The 20,020-nt window shown below is 37.4% G+C and overlaps 1 protein-coding gene across 34 annotated transcripts in view; it reads left to right on the forward strand.

Moving 5' to 3' along the window:
• Positions 1 to 20,020, forward strand: part of TSGA10 (testis specific 10) — a 92,990-nt gene that overhangs the window by 34,700 nt on the left and 38,270 nt on the right. For 13 of the 34 annotated variants that reach the window (XR_015137392.1, XR_015137395.1, XM_086328005.1 and 10 more), the window contains 6 exons: positions 505 to 570; positions 1,963 to 2,130; positions 2,782 to 2,937; positions 5,711 to 5,881; positions 5,972 to 6,049; positions 6,993 to 7,144. Coding sequence is in view for 30 of the 34 variants with exons in the window: in XM_086327986.1 (XP_086184112.1) it covers positions 505 to 570; positions 1,963 to 2,130; positions 2,782 to 2,937; positions 5,711 to 5,881; positions 5,972 to 6,049; positions 6,993 to 7,144 (791 nt within the window). In the remaining 4 variants the exon portion in view is untranslated. The remainder of the gene's footprint in view (positions 1 to 504; positions 571 to 1,962; positions 2,131 to 2,781; positions 2,938 to 5,710; positions 5,882 to 5,971; positions 6,050 to 6,992; positions 7,145 to 20,020) is intronic. The other 21 variants (XR_015137393.1, XR_015137394.1, XM_086327995.1 and 18 more) reach the window with 2 other exon arrangements.

Here is a 20,020-nt window from a genome sequence, read left to right on the forward strand (position 1 = left end):
CTATTCCCTAGGAATGTATAATCTAGTCATAGACTAAATATATGACCACAAGGCTGTTAAGACTGTCATAAAACTGATACAAAAAGTATTTTGTTGGTTGGATTTAATTAAACTATTAAAAGAGTTCACAGGAAAGCATAATAATTTCTGACTTGGGAAAACTTAACTTCATTCTAGTCATTCTTTTGACTTCCTTCTTCTCATCTTCAGAATTATAATTAGTATTAACATTTTCTTTCAGTTTATGAGGAGTAGTTTGACAAAATGAAATCAATTAGTATTTTATACAAAACATTAGATAATCTAAGGGAACTGCTTCATTTCATTTAGGTTCTTTTACCATCAAAAGTAGGTAAATATAAAGGAATAAATTATCTTTTCTCTCATAAAATATTTACTGTCTGCATGTTTTTAAGTGGCTTCTGTTTCTGATGCTCTCTTTCCAACAAAAGCAATTTAGACATTTTCCACCTAAATAACATTGTTTTCTGGCTTGTTTTTCAGATTGAACTCATTTGCCAGCAAAATAATATAATAGTATTGGAAGACACAATAAAAAGGCTTAGATCTGTAAGTACATTTTTCATAAATAAATGTTAAGGAATCACTTTTATTCTGTACTGCAAAAAATTATACATATGTTTTGGCTCTCATGTAATTTGTGGAAAATAAAAAGTGTTTTGTTTTCTAAAATTAGCACTCTCCCTGGTGGACAGGGGTCCTCCCATCTGTAAGAGCGATGCTGTTCTTGCTCCCTTTCCTTAGTCTGTCCTTTCTTAGAGCTGGAGAGAACTTTTGCTTGGTTTTATTAATGTCCTTAGCTGTTACTTGATTAAAATGATGTCTGTGAGTAATTTAATTCTCAAAATGTAAGTTGTATTTGTTTATACATTAACTCTCATCCCTCTTAATAATAAATATTTTATTTTATTTTGCTTTTTATTTTATTTTTTTTTTGAGATTTCTAAATTTTATTTTATTTTTTAACTTTACAATATTGGATTGGTTTTGCCATATATCAAAATGAATCCGCCACAGGTATACATGTGTTCCCCATCCTGAACCCTCCTCCCTCCTCCCTCCCCATACCATCCCTCTGGGTCGTCCCATTGCACCAGCCCCAAGCATCCAGTATCGTGCATCGAACCTGGACTGGCGGCTCGTTTCATATATGATATTATACATATTTCAATGCCATTCTCCCAATTAATAATAAATATTTTAAAGTCAAATGTTGTTACTTAGTTCTGAGTAATATGTTCTCTTTAACAATGTGAAATGAAAGTCGCTCTGTTTAGGCATTTTAATGTTGTCATTTAAAATATTTGAAACACCCCCTCTAAAAGTATGTCTGTACTTTTATCCCAATAAAGTATTGGTAAATAAATGTTGTAAAACAAATGCCTCTAAATATATTAAAGTGGATGGAAATGCACTTGAAAGTGTATACAAACAGAATATCCAGCATTCATTTAATTTATTCAATTAGTTTATTTTGTTCAGTAAATTTATTAAATTAATCCAACATTCAATTAATTTATTTGTTGAACAATTATTGAATAAAATGTCAAACTATAAATAGATGCTTTAATAGTAGCATACAAGTTTCTCTAAGCAAATTTTATTTCTAGAACTTGTAACTAGATCTCTTATAAGAAACAATTCTGGCCTCTGAAATGTCTTTACTATTTTTTCTTCAAAATTATTGCATCAACATAGGGACATTTTCAGTGAAATAAAAATACAGTACATTCAGAAATCCTGGAAAAGAAAAGTATCTAACTGCTTTTAATTTTTTTCTAGCTGCTTTTTAGAAAGTATTGCTGAATTATTATTTTTTGAATTATTTCAAAATACCAAATTTATTATTTTTAAGGATCCTGTTTGCTTTCAACTTTCATTTAGAAAATGATAATATAGTTTAGCTTGAAATAATGGCCTAATTTTTTCCTCCTTGGCAAGATAATTTTAGAGACTGAAAAAGCACAAAATAAATCTCCTTCCAGACTTGATTCCTTTGTCAAAACTTTAGAAGCAGACAGAGATTACTACAAGAGTGAAGCTCAAAATTTGAGAAAGATGATCAGAAGTAGATCTAAAAGCCCACGACGCCCATCTCCATCTTCTCGGGTAAGTTTTTGGAAACTTGTAAATGTTTCGGAATTTGTTGCTGAAGCAGTGGATTTTATTTTTTGATTCACCTAATCTGGAAATAATTCCTTTTAATTTGGCATGAACTGGTGTCTCAAGGAGAATGGGAGATGGAGCTCTCTTTGGTGGCAGCATGGACCATCAAAATTGGTCCTTTATCCCCAGCATTAGTAGTGGTTGGGGGTAATCAAACAAATGTGGAGCAATTTGGGATGATGTTGTTTAAAAGAGAAGTGATTTTAAACTTTTTTTTCCATTATTTCATTATATAATTGTGTTTGCTTAACCAAAAATTGTGTGCTGCCATCACTAGGACATTTCTATTAGTGTGTGTGTGTGTGTGTGTGTTAGTTGCTCAGTCATGTCCAACTCCTTGCAACCCCATGGACTGGGGTTAGTAACATGTCAAAGAAGAATTTCACATTAAAAAAAATTTTTACTGAAGTATAGTTGATTTACAATGTTGTGTTTAATTTCACTCTGTACAGCACAGTAACTCAGTTATACATACATATTTTGTTTTTCATATTCTTTTCCATTATGGCTTATCATAGGATATTGAATGTAGTTTACCTGTGGTATACAGAAGGACCTTGTTGTTTATTCAGATTTCTCATGTAATAATTGTAGGGTACAAACTGTGATGTAGAGCTTTTGAAGACAACAAGAGACCGTGAAGAACTCAAATGCATGCTGGAAAAATATGAGCGTCATTTGGCAGAAATTCAGGGTAATGTCAAGGTTCTCACGTCTGAGAGAGACAAGACCTTTCTTCTGTATGAGCAGGTAAACTTATTTATACATAAACAAAATATGTAAATACTAGCATTCAGTTCTGCGTGCGTGTTTGTGCGTGCTCAGTCACTTCAATTGTGTCCAACTCTTTGTGACCCTGTTGACAGTAGCCCACTAGTCTCCTCTGTCCATGGGATTCTCCAGGCAAGAATACTGGAGTGGGTTGCTATTCCCTCTTCCAGGGGATCTTCCTGACCCAGGGATCGAACCCATGTCTCTTATGTCTCCTGCATTGGCAGGTGGGTTCTTTACCATTCATTCCACCTGGGAAGCCAGCATTTAATTCCTAGAGATGGGTAAATTCTTTAAGTTCTGTGAGAATACTTAAATCTATTAATCAAATTAACATTTGAGAATTACCTTTGTTCTTATGATGTTCTTAATGAAATATAAAGTATTTGTGTATGTGTACACACACATGTTATCCTCATATCCTAGGAAGATGATATACATGCATAGAAATAGCCTGATTTTTGGAATAAGAAATGAGAAAAGTAACTGGATACAGTGAGTTCACAGTGAAAAGATTTGGATTTGGAGGTTAAAAAATATTAACACATTGCTTGTGGTATATTGTCAATCACTTTAGGAATTGCCATAAAATTTGTTTAATTTCAGAGAGTAAAATCAATTTGTCATTTATCTGTATTTTTAGTTTATGATTGTACAACCCTTATTAAACAAATAGCTTCTTTACTCAATTAAACCCCATATGTCACCAACATAATTTTTTCAAAAATATCAAATTTTATTAAGAGTTGCAGCTACTAAGTATAAGGTTCTGGGCTTGTTACTCTAAACGATAGAAAAAATAAGACACTGTTTCCTATGTTTACATTCTAGTTAGGAAGAGAAGTATATTGTGTTGTATCTATTTTTTGTTATTTTAGCATAAGTAGTCTAGAAGATATTATAAGAAATAGAAGAGATGGGTATTTTTTAGTTATGGCAATTAAGATCTTTGCTGGACTATACGGAGTTTAAGTCCTGAAGGAAAGATGGGTTTTCTCTTATCTTGAAAGGGGTAAGAAGGAACATTCAAACTAAAGCAATGACCTGAAACGAAGGGTAAAGGCAGGAAGAACAGTATGTGAATGAATCCATTTATGACTAGAACAAAAGGTACATGTCTGTGGAGTGAGGTGGGAGCCAAGGCTTGAGAGGTGGATTGGACTAGAGCAGAAGTTTAAAAAAAAAAAAAAAGAGTTTTCAAACTTTTTCTGTGAAGGCCCAGGTAAAAAGCAGCTTGGGCCTTGCAGGCTATGTGACCTCTGACATAGCTGTTCAGCCCTATTGTTGTAGTGCAACAGCCCCAATAGATAACAAACAAGAGAACGAGTTTGTTCCTGTTATTTAGTCGCTCAGTTGTGTCCAGCATTTTGCAACCCCATGGACTGCAGCACGCCAGGCTCCCCTGTGCTTCACTGTCTCCCTGAGTCTGTTCAAACTCATGTCCATTGAATCAGTGATGCCATTCAACCATCTCATCTTCTGTTGTCCCCTTCTCCTCCTGCCTTCAATCTTTCCCAGCATCAGGGACTTTCCCAGTGAGTAGGCTCTTCACATCAGGGGGCCAAAGTATCGAAGCTTCAGCTGCAGCATCAGTCCTTCCAATGAATATTCAGGGTTGATTTCCTTTAGGATTTGGCTGTGTTACAGTATAATTGATTTATAGAGACACAAGTACTTGAAATTCCATAGGGTGGTGGGTGTGGGAGCCAGGTTAGACTGGGGTAAGAGAGTGGGTGATAAGGAACAGGCAGGGTGTACAAACCATGGCACTTAAAAAACAAAACTGTCAAAGGAAAAAGAGACAAATGGTGATAAATGGGATAGTAGAATTAAGTGACAGTTTTTCAAGATATGGGAGCCATGTGCATGGTTGAAAAAGCAGAGAAAGAGCCAGTGGAGAGGGTGGTATTTAAAGTGAGACAAATAATTAAAATTGAATTAGGGGTATCTTAAAAGACACTTCAGGAAATGAGGTCCAGGAGTCTGGTCAAGGCTTACCTATAGAAATTGGGAAGTAATACATCTTCTTCTGAGACTTAGATACTAGCTGAATAGTGAGCAAAATCAAGGGGAAGGAAGATAAGGGACGGAAGTAGCAAAGTAGAGTATGAAATCACCTGGAGATATGAAACAGACTTGGAACCCAAGGATAGTTGTTGAACAAGTGTGTGAAGCATAGGTTGGGTTTTCAGTAAGGATCAGTGGGCCTTTCTGTCGGAGTGAAAGTAATCAAGACGTGGAAATGGCACGTACATTTTTGTAGAGAAATACTGGAACACTATGATAATATTTATTAAACCAGTGTTCTGCCTAAACTGTGCTGATTTCAGATTTATCACAAAATGGATGATATATATCGTAGGTACGTGAACTCCGGGAGTTGGTGATGGACAGGGAGGCCTGGCGTACTGCGATTCATGGGGTCGCAAAGAGTCAGACACGACTGAACGACTGAACTGAACTGAACTGAGCTTCTTAGTAAAACTCTCTCTTGCGTTAACTGCCTCCAAATTAACTTGTTTTAATTTTTGGCAAAGATAGTGTAAACCAAACTTCTGATTGTAGATATTCATTTACATTTGGGGCATCATTTGAATTTATTTGTGTAAGTTCATTAACGAATTATATCATTATCCTGCTGCATGCACATTAACATAGGCTTGCGTTTTATCTGGTTGGATAGAAGATAGCTGTCTTTATTTCTGTCCTAAAGTTTGTTAAACAGAAGTCTATGTATGTATTTAAATAATAGGCACAGGAAGAAATTGCCCGACTTCGACGAGAAATGATGAAAAGCTGCAAGTCTCCTAAATCAACAACAGCACATGCTATCCTCCGGCGGGTGGAGACTGAGAGAGATGTGGCCTTCACTGACTTGCGAAGAATGACCACAGAACGAGATAGTCTGAGGGAGAGGCTAAAGGTTCGAAAGAATTTTATCTCTATGAGGATCTGTGAAATGCAAAACAGCAACATTAAGAGCACCTTTGTTTTGTTTTTGTTTTTTAAACAGATTGCCCAAGAGACAGCGTTTAATGAGAAGGCTCACTTGGAACAAAGGATAGAGGAGCTGGAGTGTACAGTTCATAACGTAAAGAAAAGTCACTTTTGCACTTTGGGCTATAAACTATCAATGGCTCCCCACTTTCCCCTTTTTCTGTGTTCAGAAAAGTTGGTTTTCTCAGATAGCATTTGCAGTCCTAAGATGTTTAAGGTGGTGTGTATACTGTAAATTGTCACTTTTTCATTATTTATTTTCTTCTAAAAAATGTGAGTAAAGTCTTTTTTGTGTTAGGTTGTGTATGCTTTTTGTGTATGTTCTTTAAAGAAAAACCATTAGGGATGCATTCTCAGTGATTTTTCATCTCCCTGTTTCATTAATGATAGTGTTGCCAGGGACAGAGAAACTGGCTTATTCTTCCTAAAGAGTAGCTGTGATAGAGAAAATTATAACAAAATGAAAACCAATGAGAAAAATATATTTAAACTGAATTTAATTATGAAGCATTACCTTGTTACTAGTTAAGGCTTTGAGATGCTATCCATATATATTGGAGATATTCTGACCATATAAACAGAATTAAGGGAATTCAGTTTTCCGTTACCAACTTTAATCGACTATATTTCTAAATTCATCTGTTTTATGTTATAATGAGTTTGTTTTTTTAAAAAAAGCAATTGACAGGAATAGACAGAAAAAAACAAGAGTTTTTTTTCCCAGTCCCAGTTTGTATGTATAACTTGTTCGTATTGAGCAACAAGTAAGAAAGCTTCTTGCAAATAGGCTGTGTGTGCTATAGTCCAGCTGAAGCAGATGAAAATGTGCATCTGCTGCGCTAGGCTTCATGGATAAGCTGTGTGGTGGCTTGCTCAGGCTCCTACTCTACAGTACCTTGTCCATGAAGCCTCCCACAAGGTTCAAGTCTAAGCTGATCATCTCATATACCAGTTTGTACAAAGACAGAATGTCTCTCTTGAAAGATTACTGAGATGTTTTTAGTGATGGCAGTAACCTTGTCATTCTGCTTATATAGCTTGATGATGAACGTATGGAACAAATGTCAAATATGACTTTGATGAAGGAAACAATAACCACTGTGGAAAAAGAAATGAAATCACTAGCAAGAAAGGCGATGGATACTGAAAGTGAACTTGGCAGACAAAAAGCAGAGAATAATTCTTTGAGGTAAAGTCAATTGCCATTAAACCTATAGTTTACTATAAAGAGTAGCTCTGCTTTTTGAAGGATATTTTAGGGTGATAATTAAGTTATTTGTTGACTTTAACTTAAACAGTAGTGGACACCTCGGCACACATTAAATGATTTCCTAAAGGTCAGTCACAGACTGACAGACTGGGAATGCCACTCTTACAGGAATCAAACTTCTAGTAATTGTAATCTTGTATTTGCAGAAAGCTTCAGTATTTAGCTGAAATAGCTTTTACAAAGCCCTTCTGGGTAAAGAGCATATTTGACCTTGGCCTTTCACTGTTTAATGTACCTTATAACTTAAATTATGTCCTGGGATCTGAACAGTATAAGAAAATGCAAAGCACAGGTTTGACAGTAGCTTAGAAAAGGGGTGGTTTGACATACAATAAAAGCCATAGCAAAGAAATAAGAGCATGTAACGGAACTTCTGTTAACTGGATGCCACGTACTGTGTTTAGCTGTTCCTACATACTGCTCTGTAGCAGGAGAAATCCCAGTTAAAGCAACCCGCAGGCAGTGGTGTAGGGGAACAAGTTTCTAAAGACCTCCATGTTAGCAGTTTTACTTGCAATGTCTATTGATGTGAGAAACAGAAATTCTACACATTCACTCAGGTTGAATTTCAGTGTATCTATGAACATATGAAAAATAATAGTTCATTAGAGTGTGAAATACATTATTTAGTCTACAGATAATACTTGGTTCATATACAAATTCCCAAAGTAGCCTCTTTGGTCTTTCAAGGGTCTGTGGTAGATACTGATGCATTGGAATCACTTGTCAGGACAGAGAATTACTCAAGTTCTTTCCCGTCATTTATTTATTTATTTTTAATTAATTAATGTATTTTAATTGGAGGCTAATTACTTTACAGTACTGTAGTGGTTTTGCCATAAATTGACATGTATCAGCCATGGGTGTACATGTGTTCCCCATCCTGAATCCCCCTCCCACCTCCCTCCCCATCCCATCCCTTAGGGTCATCCCAGTGCACCGGCCCTGAGCGCCCTGTCTCATGCATCAAACCTGGACTGGTGATCTGTTTCATGTATAGTAATACACATGTTTCAATGCTATTCTCTCAAATCATCCTACCCTTGCCTTTTCCCTCAGAGTCCAAAACTCTGTTCTTTACATCTGTGTCTCTTTTTCTGTCTTGCATACAGGGTCATCGTTACCATCTTTCTAAATTCGATATATATTTGAGATTGGTGTTTTTCTTTCTGACTTACTTTACTGTGTATCATAGGCTCCAGTTTCATTCACCTCATTAGAACTGATTAAAATGCATTCTTTTTAATAGCTGAGTAATATTCCATTGTATATATATATCACAGCTTTCTTATCCATTCGTCTGCTGATGGACATCTAGGTTGCTTCCATGTCCTGGCTATTGTAAACAGTGCTGTGATGAACATTGGGGTACACTTGTCTCTTTCAATTCTGGTTTCCTCGGTGTGTATGCCCAGCAGTGGGATTGCTGGGCCGTATGGCAGTTCTATTTCCAGTTTTTTAAGGAATCTCCATACTGTTCTCCATAGTGGCTGTACTAGTTTGCATTCCCACCTACCATGTAAGAGGATTCCCTTTTTTCCACACCCTCTTCAGCATTTATTGCTTATAGACTTTTTGATAGCAGCCATTCTGACTGGTGTGAGATGGTACCTCACTGTGGTTTTGATTTGCATTTTTCTGATAATAAGTGATGTTGAGCATCTTTTCATGTGTTTGTTAGCCATCTGTATGTCTTCTTTGGAGAAATGTCTGTTTAGTTCTTTGGCCCATTTTTTGATTGGGTTGTTTATTTTTCTGGCGTTGAGTTGCATGAGCTGCTTGTGTATTTTTGAGATTAATTCTTTGTCAGTTGCTTCATTTGCTATTATTTTCTCTCATTGTGAAGGGTGTCTTTTCACCTTGCCCTTAATTTATTTTTTACTCTCTGCTTGAAAGGAGGTTCAGGTAAAATAAAAATAATAATAAAATAAGAACAACAACAAAGAAAACCTTGAAAAATAGAGAAAAAGCTTCCAAGAAATTTAAATCACCCATGATTTCATAGCCCAGGGAAAATGCAGTAATATAGATTTGTTTTTATAGCCAGAAGTGTTATGTCTGTATGTAAGCTTTCTATGTAATTGATATCATCCTATATTAAGTTATATATTTGGTGGCCAATTTCACTTAATCCCTTACCATAAATATTTTCACATGTAGTTGGAAGTTCTTTGAAAGCATTTTGGTGGTTTATTAAAAATATTCTAAAAGATAAATATATAATAATTTTGAGGGTTTTGTGTACATTTATTTTCTTTTAGCAGTATTAGTAAAGTATAATTGACATACATATAATAAAAATTGCACATACTTAAAGTGTTCAGTCTGGTAAGTTTCGACATTTATTTGTACCTGTAAGGCCATCACCACACTCAAGATAGAGGCCCTGTCCATCACTTTCCAAAGTTTTCGTATGCCTGCCTATCCTCTTCCCCAGGCAACCACTGATTTGCTTTCTGTCACAGAGGTTTATTTGGATTTTCTAAAATGTTATTATATAAGTGAAATCATGCAGTGTATATTCTTTTATAGGGCTACTTTCACTCAGCATAATTGTTTTGAGATTTATCCATGTTGTCACATGTAATCAATAGTTTACTCCTTTTTATTGCTGAGTAGTATTCCACTGTATGGATATACCACATAAACATTTCCGTTGTTTCCAACTTGGAGCTATAATGAAAACCATTTATGAGCATACACATTTGAGTCTTTATATGGATGTGTGCTTTTACTTCCCTTGGGTAAATACCTGAGACTGGAGTGACTGAGTCATATGATGGAGGTATGTTTAACTTCTGTAAAAACCATTAAACTGTTTTCAAAGTGGTTGTACTGTTTTATTCTACATTTTCACCAGCAGTGTATGAGTGTGCCAGTTGTTACATGTCCTCATCAATACTTCATATACAGTGTCTCTATAGTTTTAGCCCTCCTAATAGGTATGTACTGTGGTTTTGATTTGCCTTCTCTAATAACTAGTGATTTTGAGCATCTGTTCATGTCATTTTGTGTCATACATATATCTTCTTTAGTGTCTGTTCAAAACCTTTGCATACTTTTATTGAGTTATATGTACCAATAAGTTGTAAAAATCCTTTCTATATTCTGGATATAAATTCTTTGTCAGGTACAATATATGTTTGGCATATATTTTTTCCCAGTCTGTGGCTTGCCTTTTTATTTTCCTAAGTGTCTTTTAAAGAGAAAATATTTCTGATTAAGTGAAACTTACTGCTTTTAAAAAATTTATTTCCATCCCTTGTATTCTTTTAAAGAAATTATTGTCAAGCCTAAGGTGAGATTTTTCTCCTGGATTTTCTTCTAGCAGTTTTATAGTTTCAGTTCTTACATTTAAATCTATGATCCATTTCAAGTTAATTTTTGCATATAGTAGAAGGTGTAGTTCAAAGTTCACTTTTTTTGCATATGAATATCCAGTTGTTCCAGCACCATTTGTTGAAAAGCTTTCCTTTTTTTCACTAAATTGTTTTGCAGCTTTGTAGAATGTCAGTTGTCCATATATGTGAAGGTCTATTTTTTGATTATCTATTTTGTTTGGTGGATCTATTTATATGTCTTGATGCCAATATAACATTTCCGAATTACTTTTTTTAGTCCTCAAATTAGGTAGTGTTAGTCCTCTACTTTGTTCTTTCTTAAAGTTGTTTTGGATATTCTGGTTCCTTGCATATTAATTTTAGAATCCGCTTCATAGTATAAACAGAAAAGCCTTGGGAATTTGGAATTGGTGAAAAATCCCTACTCATGAACACTCTCCCTTTCTTTTTATTTTTTATTTTTTGGCCATGCTTAGTAGCTCATGGGATCTTAGTTCCTGGACTAGGGATCGAACCTGGGCCACTACAATGAAAGCAGCAAGTCCTAACCACTGGACCATTACCAGGGAACTCCGGTCCATTTATTTAGATCTTCAATTTTCTCATAATGTTTTATAATTTTCAGTGTATAGATCTTGCATTATTTTTGTCAGTTTATCCTTAAATATTTTTTGCTTTTTGATACTGATGTAAATGGAATTTTAGAATTTTAATTTCTGATTGCTTATTGCTTATATACAAAAATACAAATTTTTAAAAATAAAACTTTGTATTATAGAACAGTTTTAGATTTACAGAAAATTTGTGAAGATAGTGCAGAGTTCCTACATACCTCACACCCAGTTTCCTCTGTTAATAACATTTTGCATTAGTATGGTTCATTTGTTAAAAGTAGCCGATCATTATTGATACACTCTAATAAACTGAAGTCTGTAATTTATTCAGATTTTCCTTAGTTTTTCCATAATGTCCTTTTTCTGATCCAGGAGCCCATGTAGGATACCATATTACATTTAGTTGTCTTGTCTCCTTAGGCTTCTCTTGGCTATAAAAGTCTCAGACTTTCCTTGTTTTTGATGACCTTGACAGTTTTGAGGAATACTGATCAGGTATTTTGTAGAATGTCTCTCAATTGGGGTTTGTCTGATGACTTTCTCGTGGTTAGACTGGGTTGTTTTTGAGAGAAAGGTCACAGCAGTAAGGTGCCATTTTCGAGTACACAGATATTCAGGTGTCATGAGTACATCTTATCAATATGATTTATCACTGTTGATTTTGACTTCAGTTGCCTGCCTGAGGTAATACTTGCCTTTTCCAGAATGTCATATAATTGAAATCATATAGTACATAGCCTTTTCCCACTGGCTTCTTTCACTTAGTAATGTGCATTTAAGGTTCATCCGTTCATTTCTTCTCATTGAATAATATTCTGTCATATGTATGTACACAGTGTGTTTATCCATGCGCCTATTGAGTCATCTTGGTTGCTTCTAGTTTTTGGCAATTGTGAATGAAGCTGCTATACACTTTGATGTGCATGTTTTTGTGCGGACAGAAGTTTTTATTTTTTTATTTAAATTTTTATTTCGGCTTCTCACAGTTTGCAGGATCTTAGTTCCCCAACTAGGTGTTGAGCCTGTGCTTTCAGCAGTGAAAATGCAGAGTCCTAACCACTGGGCTGCCAGAGAATTCCCAGAACAGAATTTTTTAGATCAGTTCAGTAAATACCTAGGAACAGAATTGCTGAATCATATAGTAAAACTGCATTTAACTTTGTAAGAAACTACCAAATTCTCTTTCAAAGTGAGTATACCGTTTTGCATTTCCATCAAAAGGAATGAAGGAGACTTTCTGTCAGCATTTATTATTGTCAAATGTCTATATTTTAGGCATTAAAATAGGTGTGTAGTGATGTTTTGTCATAATTTGCAATTCTCTAATGACAAATAATGTGAAACCTCTTCTCATATTATTTGCCATCTGTGTATTTTTGGTGAGGTGTCTGTTTAGATCTTTAGCCCAATTTTTCAATTGTTTATCCATTTAGTGTTGAACTGTAAGATTTCTTTATATATTTTGGGTCATGTTTTTATCAGATAAAGTGAAAGAAAGTGAAAGTGTTAATTACTCAGTCGTGTCCAATTTTTGCGACTCCATGGACTGTAGCCTGCCAGGCTCCTCTGTCCATGGGATTTTCCAGGTACAAATACTGGAGTGGGTTGCCATTTCCTTCTCCAGGGAATCTTCACCACCCAGGGATTGAACCTGGGTCACCTGCGTTGCAGGCAGATTCTTTTTAGTTAATTGAGGAAAATAAGCCTGAAGAGGAGGATGTAGGGAAGCCTACGGTTGAGAAGAGAAACAGAAACGGAACAATGGAGACATTCAACACCTCTGGCGTCTGCAGCTGCAACAGACATGAACCAAAGTTCAACATTTAGAAGCATACCAGATGACCTTGGGCATGGTGGTTACTTCTTAGATATAATACTAAAGGCAAAATCCATGAAAGAAATAATTGACAAACTGTACTTCATTAAAATTGAAGACTTAAGGGGCTTGATTGAGCGGAACAGAGCCAGGCAGCAAAAGGAAGCGTGTCAAAGACTCCAGGCAGTGGCCCAGACGACGGAGCCCACCACCCTTCTTCTACTGACAGTGCTTCATGTGAGGCCCTCGGCCCCCAACCAGCAGCAGCCGACAGAGGGCACGGACGGCATAGAACCCAAAGAGACAGCCCCATTGGAGGGAGACCAGCAGCAGGGGGGTGAGCGGATATCCCCACCCAGATTCTGACCCAGGTACTAAGGGCCTTTCCACCCCAGGCCACCCCAGCAGCCCACCACAGAAAGTGGGAATGACAAGACCAAGCCCAGCCAAGGCCCCACTGACAGCTCCCGACCTGAGCCCCAGAGCCCATGAAACTGCCCCTACTTCCAGTGGAGACAGCAGCAGTTCCTGGGACCCAGGCAGCCCACCACCCCAGAGACCTCAGCACCCATCAACAGTGGGGACCCGCCAGCCACCATACTAGAGTGATTCCAACTCAAAGGACACACAGAGTCACCATCTGGTATCTGCCAGTTTTTCCAACTGACCTGTATCCTACCCAGCACCTCCCTCTGCTCTTTCCCATAATTCATGACATCAAAACACTGGCTTTCCCCCCCTTTCCTTGAGACTCAGGAGGGCCAAAGCAACACCCTTTTGCTTTTTTTTTCTCTCTCCCCTACCAAGGGTTGAAGGAAGGGATCCATCCTTATTGTTCAGAGGCACCAACTCCCTCCCCTAAATCAGGCTGAGAAGGAACCAGCCAGATCTTCCCTCCTCCTGGTTGTTTTTCTTTCCCACCCGTTTATTTTTTGTTTCCCTGCTCCCCCCTACCTCTGAAGCCCTGTTATGAACTGTCATGTGCCTCCTGAGCCTCCAGTAAAAACAAAAATGGGAAAAAAAATTGAAGGCTTAATATTCTGCTCAACACGATATCAAATATATGAGAAGACAAGCCACAGACTGGAAGAAAATGTTTGCTAAAGACACCTCTAATAAAGAACTGTTATCCATAACTTAACTTTAAAAAGACAAGCAACTCAATTAAAAAATGGGCAGAAGAACTTAATGGATATTTTTCCAAAGAAGACATACAGATGGCTAACAGGCACTGAAAAAGTGTTCAACAATGTTAAACATCAGAGAAACGCATATTAGAACCACAAGGAGATACCGCCTCACACCTTTTAGAATGATTATCATCAGAAAGACCACAAATAACAAATGTTGGTCAGGATGTGGAGAAAAGGGAACCCTTGTATATTGCTGATGGGAATGGAAATTGATGTAGCCACTATGGAAAACAGTATGGAGGTTTCTCAAAAAATTAAAAATAGAACTACCATATGACCCAGCAATTCCACTCCTGGGTATCTATCTGAATAAAACAAAAATACTAATTTGAAAAGATACATGCAACCCAGTGTACATAGAATCATTATTTACAATGGCCAATATACGGAAACAACCTAAATGTTACTCATCAACAGACAAGTGAATAAAGAAGATGGGTGTATAAATATATGTGTATATACATATATATACACATACAATGTGTGTGTATATAGGAACTAAAAAGCCTCTTGATGAACGTGAAAGTGGAGAGTGAAAAAGTTGGCTTAAAGCTCAACATTCAGAAAATGAAGATCATGGCATCTGGTCCCATCACTTCATGGGAAATAGATGGGGAAACAGTGGAAACAGTGTCAGACTTTATTTTGGGGGGGCTCCAAAATCACTGCAGATGGTGACTGCAGCCATAAAATTAAAAGATGCTTACTCTTTGGAAGGAAAGTTATGACCAACCTAGATAGCATATTCAAAAGCAGAGACATTACTTTGCCAACAAAGGTCCATCTAGTCAAGGCTATGGTTTTCCAGTGGTCATGTATGAATGTGAGAGTTGGATTGTGAAGAAAGCTGACTGCCGACGAATTGATGTTTTTGAACTGTGGTGCTAAAGAAGACTCTTGAAAGTCCCTTGGACTGCAAGGAGATCAAACCAGTCAATCCTAAAGGAAATCAGTCCTGAATATTCATTGGAATGACTGATGCTGAAGCTGAAACTCCAGTACTTTGGCCACCTCATGCAAAGAGTTAACTCATTGGAAGACTTTGATGCTGGAAGGGATTGGGGGCAGGAGGAGAAGGGGACGACAGAGGATTAGATGGCTGGATGGCATCACCAACTCGATGGACGTGAGTTTGAGTGAACTCCGGGAGTTGGTGATGGAAAAGGAGGCTTGGCGTGCTGTGATTCATGGGGTCGCAAAGAATCGGACACGACTGAACGACTGAACTGAACTGACACATACAATGGGATACTGCTGCTAAGTCACTTCAGTCGTGTCCGACTCTGTGCGACCCCATAGATGGCAGCCCACCAGGCTTCCCGTCCCTGAGATTCTCCAGGCAAGAACACTGGAGTGGGTTGCCATTTCCTTCTCCAATGCATGAAAGTGAAAAGTGAAAGTGAAGTCGCTCAGTCTTAGCGACCCCATGGACTGCAGCCTACCAGGCTCCTCTGCCCAAGGGATTCTCCAGGCAAGAGTACTGGAGTGGGTTGCCATTGCCTTCTCCAATGGGATACTATTCAGCCATAAAAAAGAACGAAATTTTGCCATTTGCAACAACATGAATGGAGGGTATTGAGGGTATTACGCTAAGTGAAATAAGTCAGATATATGTGGCATATAACCTTTAAAAGTTGTGAATCACTATATTATACACATAAAATATATAATATTATATATCAATTGTACCTTCGTAATAGATAGGTTGTAGCTCAGATGGTAAAGCATCTGCCTGCTATGCAGGAGTCTTGGGTTTGATTCCTTGATCTGGAATATCCCCTGGAGAAGGAAATGGCAACCCACTCCAGTATTCTTGCCTGGTGAATCCCATGGACAGAGGAACTGGTGGGCTACAGTCCATGGGGTCACAAAGAGTCACACACATCCAAATTATATTTCAGTTCACTTCAGTTCTGTCGCTCAGTCATGTCCGACTCTTTGCAACCCCATGAATCGCAACATGCCAGGCCTCCCTGTCCATCACCAACTCCCGGAGTTCACCCAAACTCATATCCATCAAGTCGGTGAAGCCATCGAGCCTCTGTCGTCCCCTTCTCCTCCTGCCCTCATTATATTTAGGACTTTTAAAAAACTCAACAATAAGAAATAACTCACTTCAGTTCAGTTCATTCACTCAGTTGTTTGTTCATGACCAACTCCAGGAGCTTGCTCAAACTCATGTCCATCGAGTCGGTAATGCCATCCAACCATCACATCCTCTCTCGTCCCCTTCTCCTGCCTTATCTTTCCCAGCATCAGGGTCTTTCCCAATGAGTCAGTTCTTCACATCAGGTGGCCAAAGTACTGGAGTTTCAGCTTCAGCATCAGTCATTCCAATGAATATTCTGGACTGATTTCCTTTAGGATTGACTGGTTTGATCTCCTTGCAGTCCAAGCGACTATCAAGAGTCTTCTTCAGCACCACAGTTCAAAAGCATCAATTCTTCAGCACTCAGCTTTCTTTATAGTCCAGCTCTCACATCCGTACATGACTACTGGAAAACCCATAGCTTTGACTGGACAGACCTTCGTTGGCAAAGTAATGTCTCTGCTTTTCAAAATGCTGTCTAGGTTGGTCATAACTTTTTTCCCAAGGAGCAAGCGTCTTTTAATTTCATGGCTACAGTCATCATCTGTAGTGATTTTTGGAGCCTAAAAAAATAAAGTCATCCACTGTTTCCATATTTTCCCCATCTATTTGTCATGAAGTGATGGGACCGGATGCTATGATCTTAGGTTTTTGAATGTTGAGTTTTAAGCCAACTTTTTCACTCTCCTCTTTCACCTTCATCAAGAAGCTTTTTAGTTCTTCTTCGCTTTCTGCCATAAGGGTGGTGTCATCTGCATATCTGAGGTTATTGATATTTCTCCCAGCAATCTTGGTTCCAGCTTGTACTTCATCCAGCCTGGCGTTTTGCATGATGTACTCTGCATATACGTTAAATAAGCAGGGTGACAATATACAGCCTTGACCTATTCCTCTCCCAATTTGGATCCAGTCTGTTCCGGTTCTAACCGTCTGTTCTTGACCTGCATACATATTTCTCAGGAGGCAGGTCAAGTAGTCTGGTATTCCCATCTCTTTCAGAATTTTCCACAGTTTCTTGTGATCCACACAGTCAAAAGCTTTGGTTTAGTCAATAAACCAGAAGTAGATGTTTTTCTGGAACTCCCTTGCTTTTTCAGTGATCCAACAGATGTTGGCAATTTGATCTCTGGTTCCTCTGCCTCTTCTAAATCCAACTTTAACATCTGGAAGTTCACGGTTCATGTACTGTTGAAACCTGGCTTGGAGAATTTTGAGTATTATTTGGCTGGTGTGTGAGATAAGTGCAATTGTGCAGTAGTCTAAATATTCTTTGGGATTGGAATGAAAACTGACCTTTTCCAGTCCTGTGGCCCCTGCTGAGTTTTCCAAATTTGCTGGTATATTGAGTGCAGCACTTTCACAGCATCATCTTTTAGGATTTGAAATAGCTCAACTGAATTCCATCACCTCCACTAGCTTTGTTCTCAGTGATGCTTCCTAAGGCCCACTTGACTTTACATTCCAGGATGTCTGGCTCTAGCTGAGTGAACACACCATCGTGATTATCTGGGTCATTAACATCTTTTTGTATAGTTCTTCTGTGTGTTCTTGCCACCTCTTTTTAATATCTTATGCTTCTGTTAGGTCCATACTGTTTCTTTCCTTTATTGAGCCCATCTTTGCATGAAATGTTCCCTTGGAATCTGTAAGTTTCTTGAAGAGATCTCTAGTCTTTCCCATTCTATTGTTTTCCCCTATTTCTTTGCATTGATCACTGAGGAAGTCTTTCTTATCTCTCCTTGCTATTCTTTGGCACTCTGCAATCAAATAGGTGTATTTTTCGTTTTCTCCTTTGCCTTTAGCTTCTCTTCTTTTCTCAGCTATTTGTAAGGCCTCCTCAGACAACCATTTTTGCCTTTTTGCATTTCTTTTTTTCTGGGAATGGTCTTGATCACTGCTTCCTATACAGTGTCACAAACCTTAGTCCATAGTTCTTCAGGCACTCTATCAGATCTAATATCTTGAATCTATTTGTTAATTCCACTGTATAATCATAAGAGATTTGATTTAGGTCATACCTGAATGATCTAGTGGTTTTTTCCCCCGACTTTCTTCAATTTGAGTCTGAATTTTGCAATAAGGATTTTTTGAATTTTGCAACAACTCACTTAGAAATGGGCCAAAGACCTTAACAAAAATCTCATCAAAGAAGTTATAGAGATATCAAATAAGTATATAAAAAGATGCAATACATCATATATCATCTGGAAATGCTAGTTAAAACAAGATAAAATAGCTATTAGAATGGCCAAAATCGGAAGCACAACAGATACTGGTAAGAATGTAGATCAACAGGAGCTGATGGGAATGAAAAGTGGTACAGTCACTTTGTAAAGCTATTTGGCAGTTTCATGCAAAACTAAACATATACTTATCGTATGATCCACCAATCATGCTTATTGATATTTACCCAAAGGAGTTGAAAACATTATGTACACACAAAAACCTACACATAGCGTTTGTAGCAGCTTTAATCATAATTGCCCAAATTTGGAAGCAACCAAAATCTATAATAGGACTCTGAGTTAGAGATGGCAACTGTATGTCAGATCCCATACTAATGTCATACTGAGAACCTTCACTATCTGATTTCTGGCCAGACAAATGACCTGTCAAGACGTTTTCCAAAATTACTCTAAAAATCTATCATTTGGTTCTGATTATGTCATTTTGTGAAGGAAGCATTCTATTCTGTGCCCTGAGTTTTATAATAGGTACAGATTTCTTCTCATTTTGAATTTTAAGTCTTAGAGTCATTCTGAGGTAGCAAAGCATAAATTTCAGTCTCTGCTATCAAAGTTGCTTGTAATATTATTTGGTAAAGTGCTGAATGAAAACTATAAAGCGCCATCACCATGCATTGTAGCTTGGTTTATGAGTGCTGTCGTCTGTAGAATTTTCTGTTTCACTAGTGTGAGTTTTTCTGGAGAATCTACTTAATTATAAACAATTATCTATAAAAGCATTATTTTGAGTGTCTCTGAGTGAGTGTTTCCTTAGAACCGGGCAAAGTGTGTACAGCTGAGCACTGATGGAGAGTGCAGTCTGAGAACCAAGTGGGAGTTTGTTTTGAGAATAAGAGAGATCAGGAGAATCGCACGATATGCCAGAACCCTGACTTTTAACCTGCTGAGGGTGCACAGAGGAGTTGGTTTTCAGCTCCAAAGTAACCATTCAAAAAAGGTACATCAGGTAGTTTATAACCTAAGCCCCTTTGGGCTTTGGTATAAAAACCTCCTAAACATATCTTGAATGAGTTTTCTGACATTGGAGGGCCCGTTAGAAGAGTCTGCTAAAGAAGTTACCTGCTTTATTTCTGAAGCTTCTGTTTCTTGAGTGTCTGTTTTTGATGTGGGTTTATGGGTCAGTGATTTAAAATTCTGATTTGAAAACTTCTGATCGTGCATGTAGTTTTCCATTTTCCTCTTTCCTATTAGATGTATTCTTGAATTATGCAGGGATCTTATGGCTATTTTGGAAAATATGCAGCTTCAATATAGTTTAACAGGATAAGGATGGCCACAGTGTACACCGGAAGGTTTTGTCACATCCTCTCCCTGTCTTTCCAGGACTCATTCATTATCATATGAATTGATATACTTATTATATTTATGGCTCTTACATTAGCATGTGTTTTCAAGAATATTTTTATTAAAGTATGGTTGATTTACAATGCTTTGTTAGTTTCAGGTATACGGCATAGTGACTCAGTTACATAAATATATATTCCTTTTCAGATTCC

Source organism: Bos grunniens, chromosome 11, assembly GCF_055505025.1.
Source record: "Bos grunniens cultivar Pamir isolate PY7600 chromosome 11, Bosgru_T2T1.0, whole genome shotgun sequence".
Classification (NCBI taxonomy): Eukaryota; Metazoa; Chordata; class Mammalia; order Artiodactyla; family Bovidae; genus Bos; species Bos grunniens.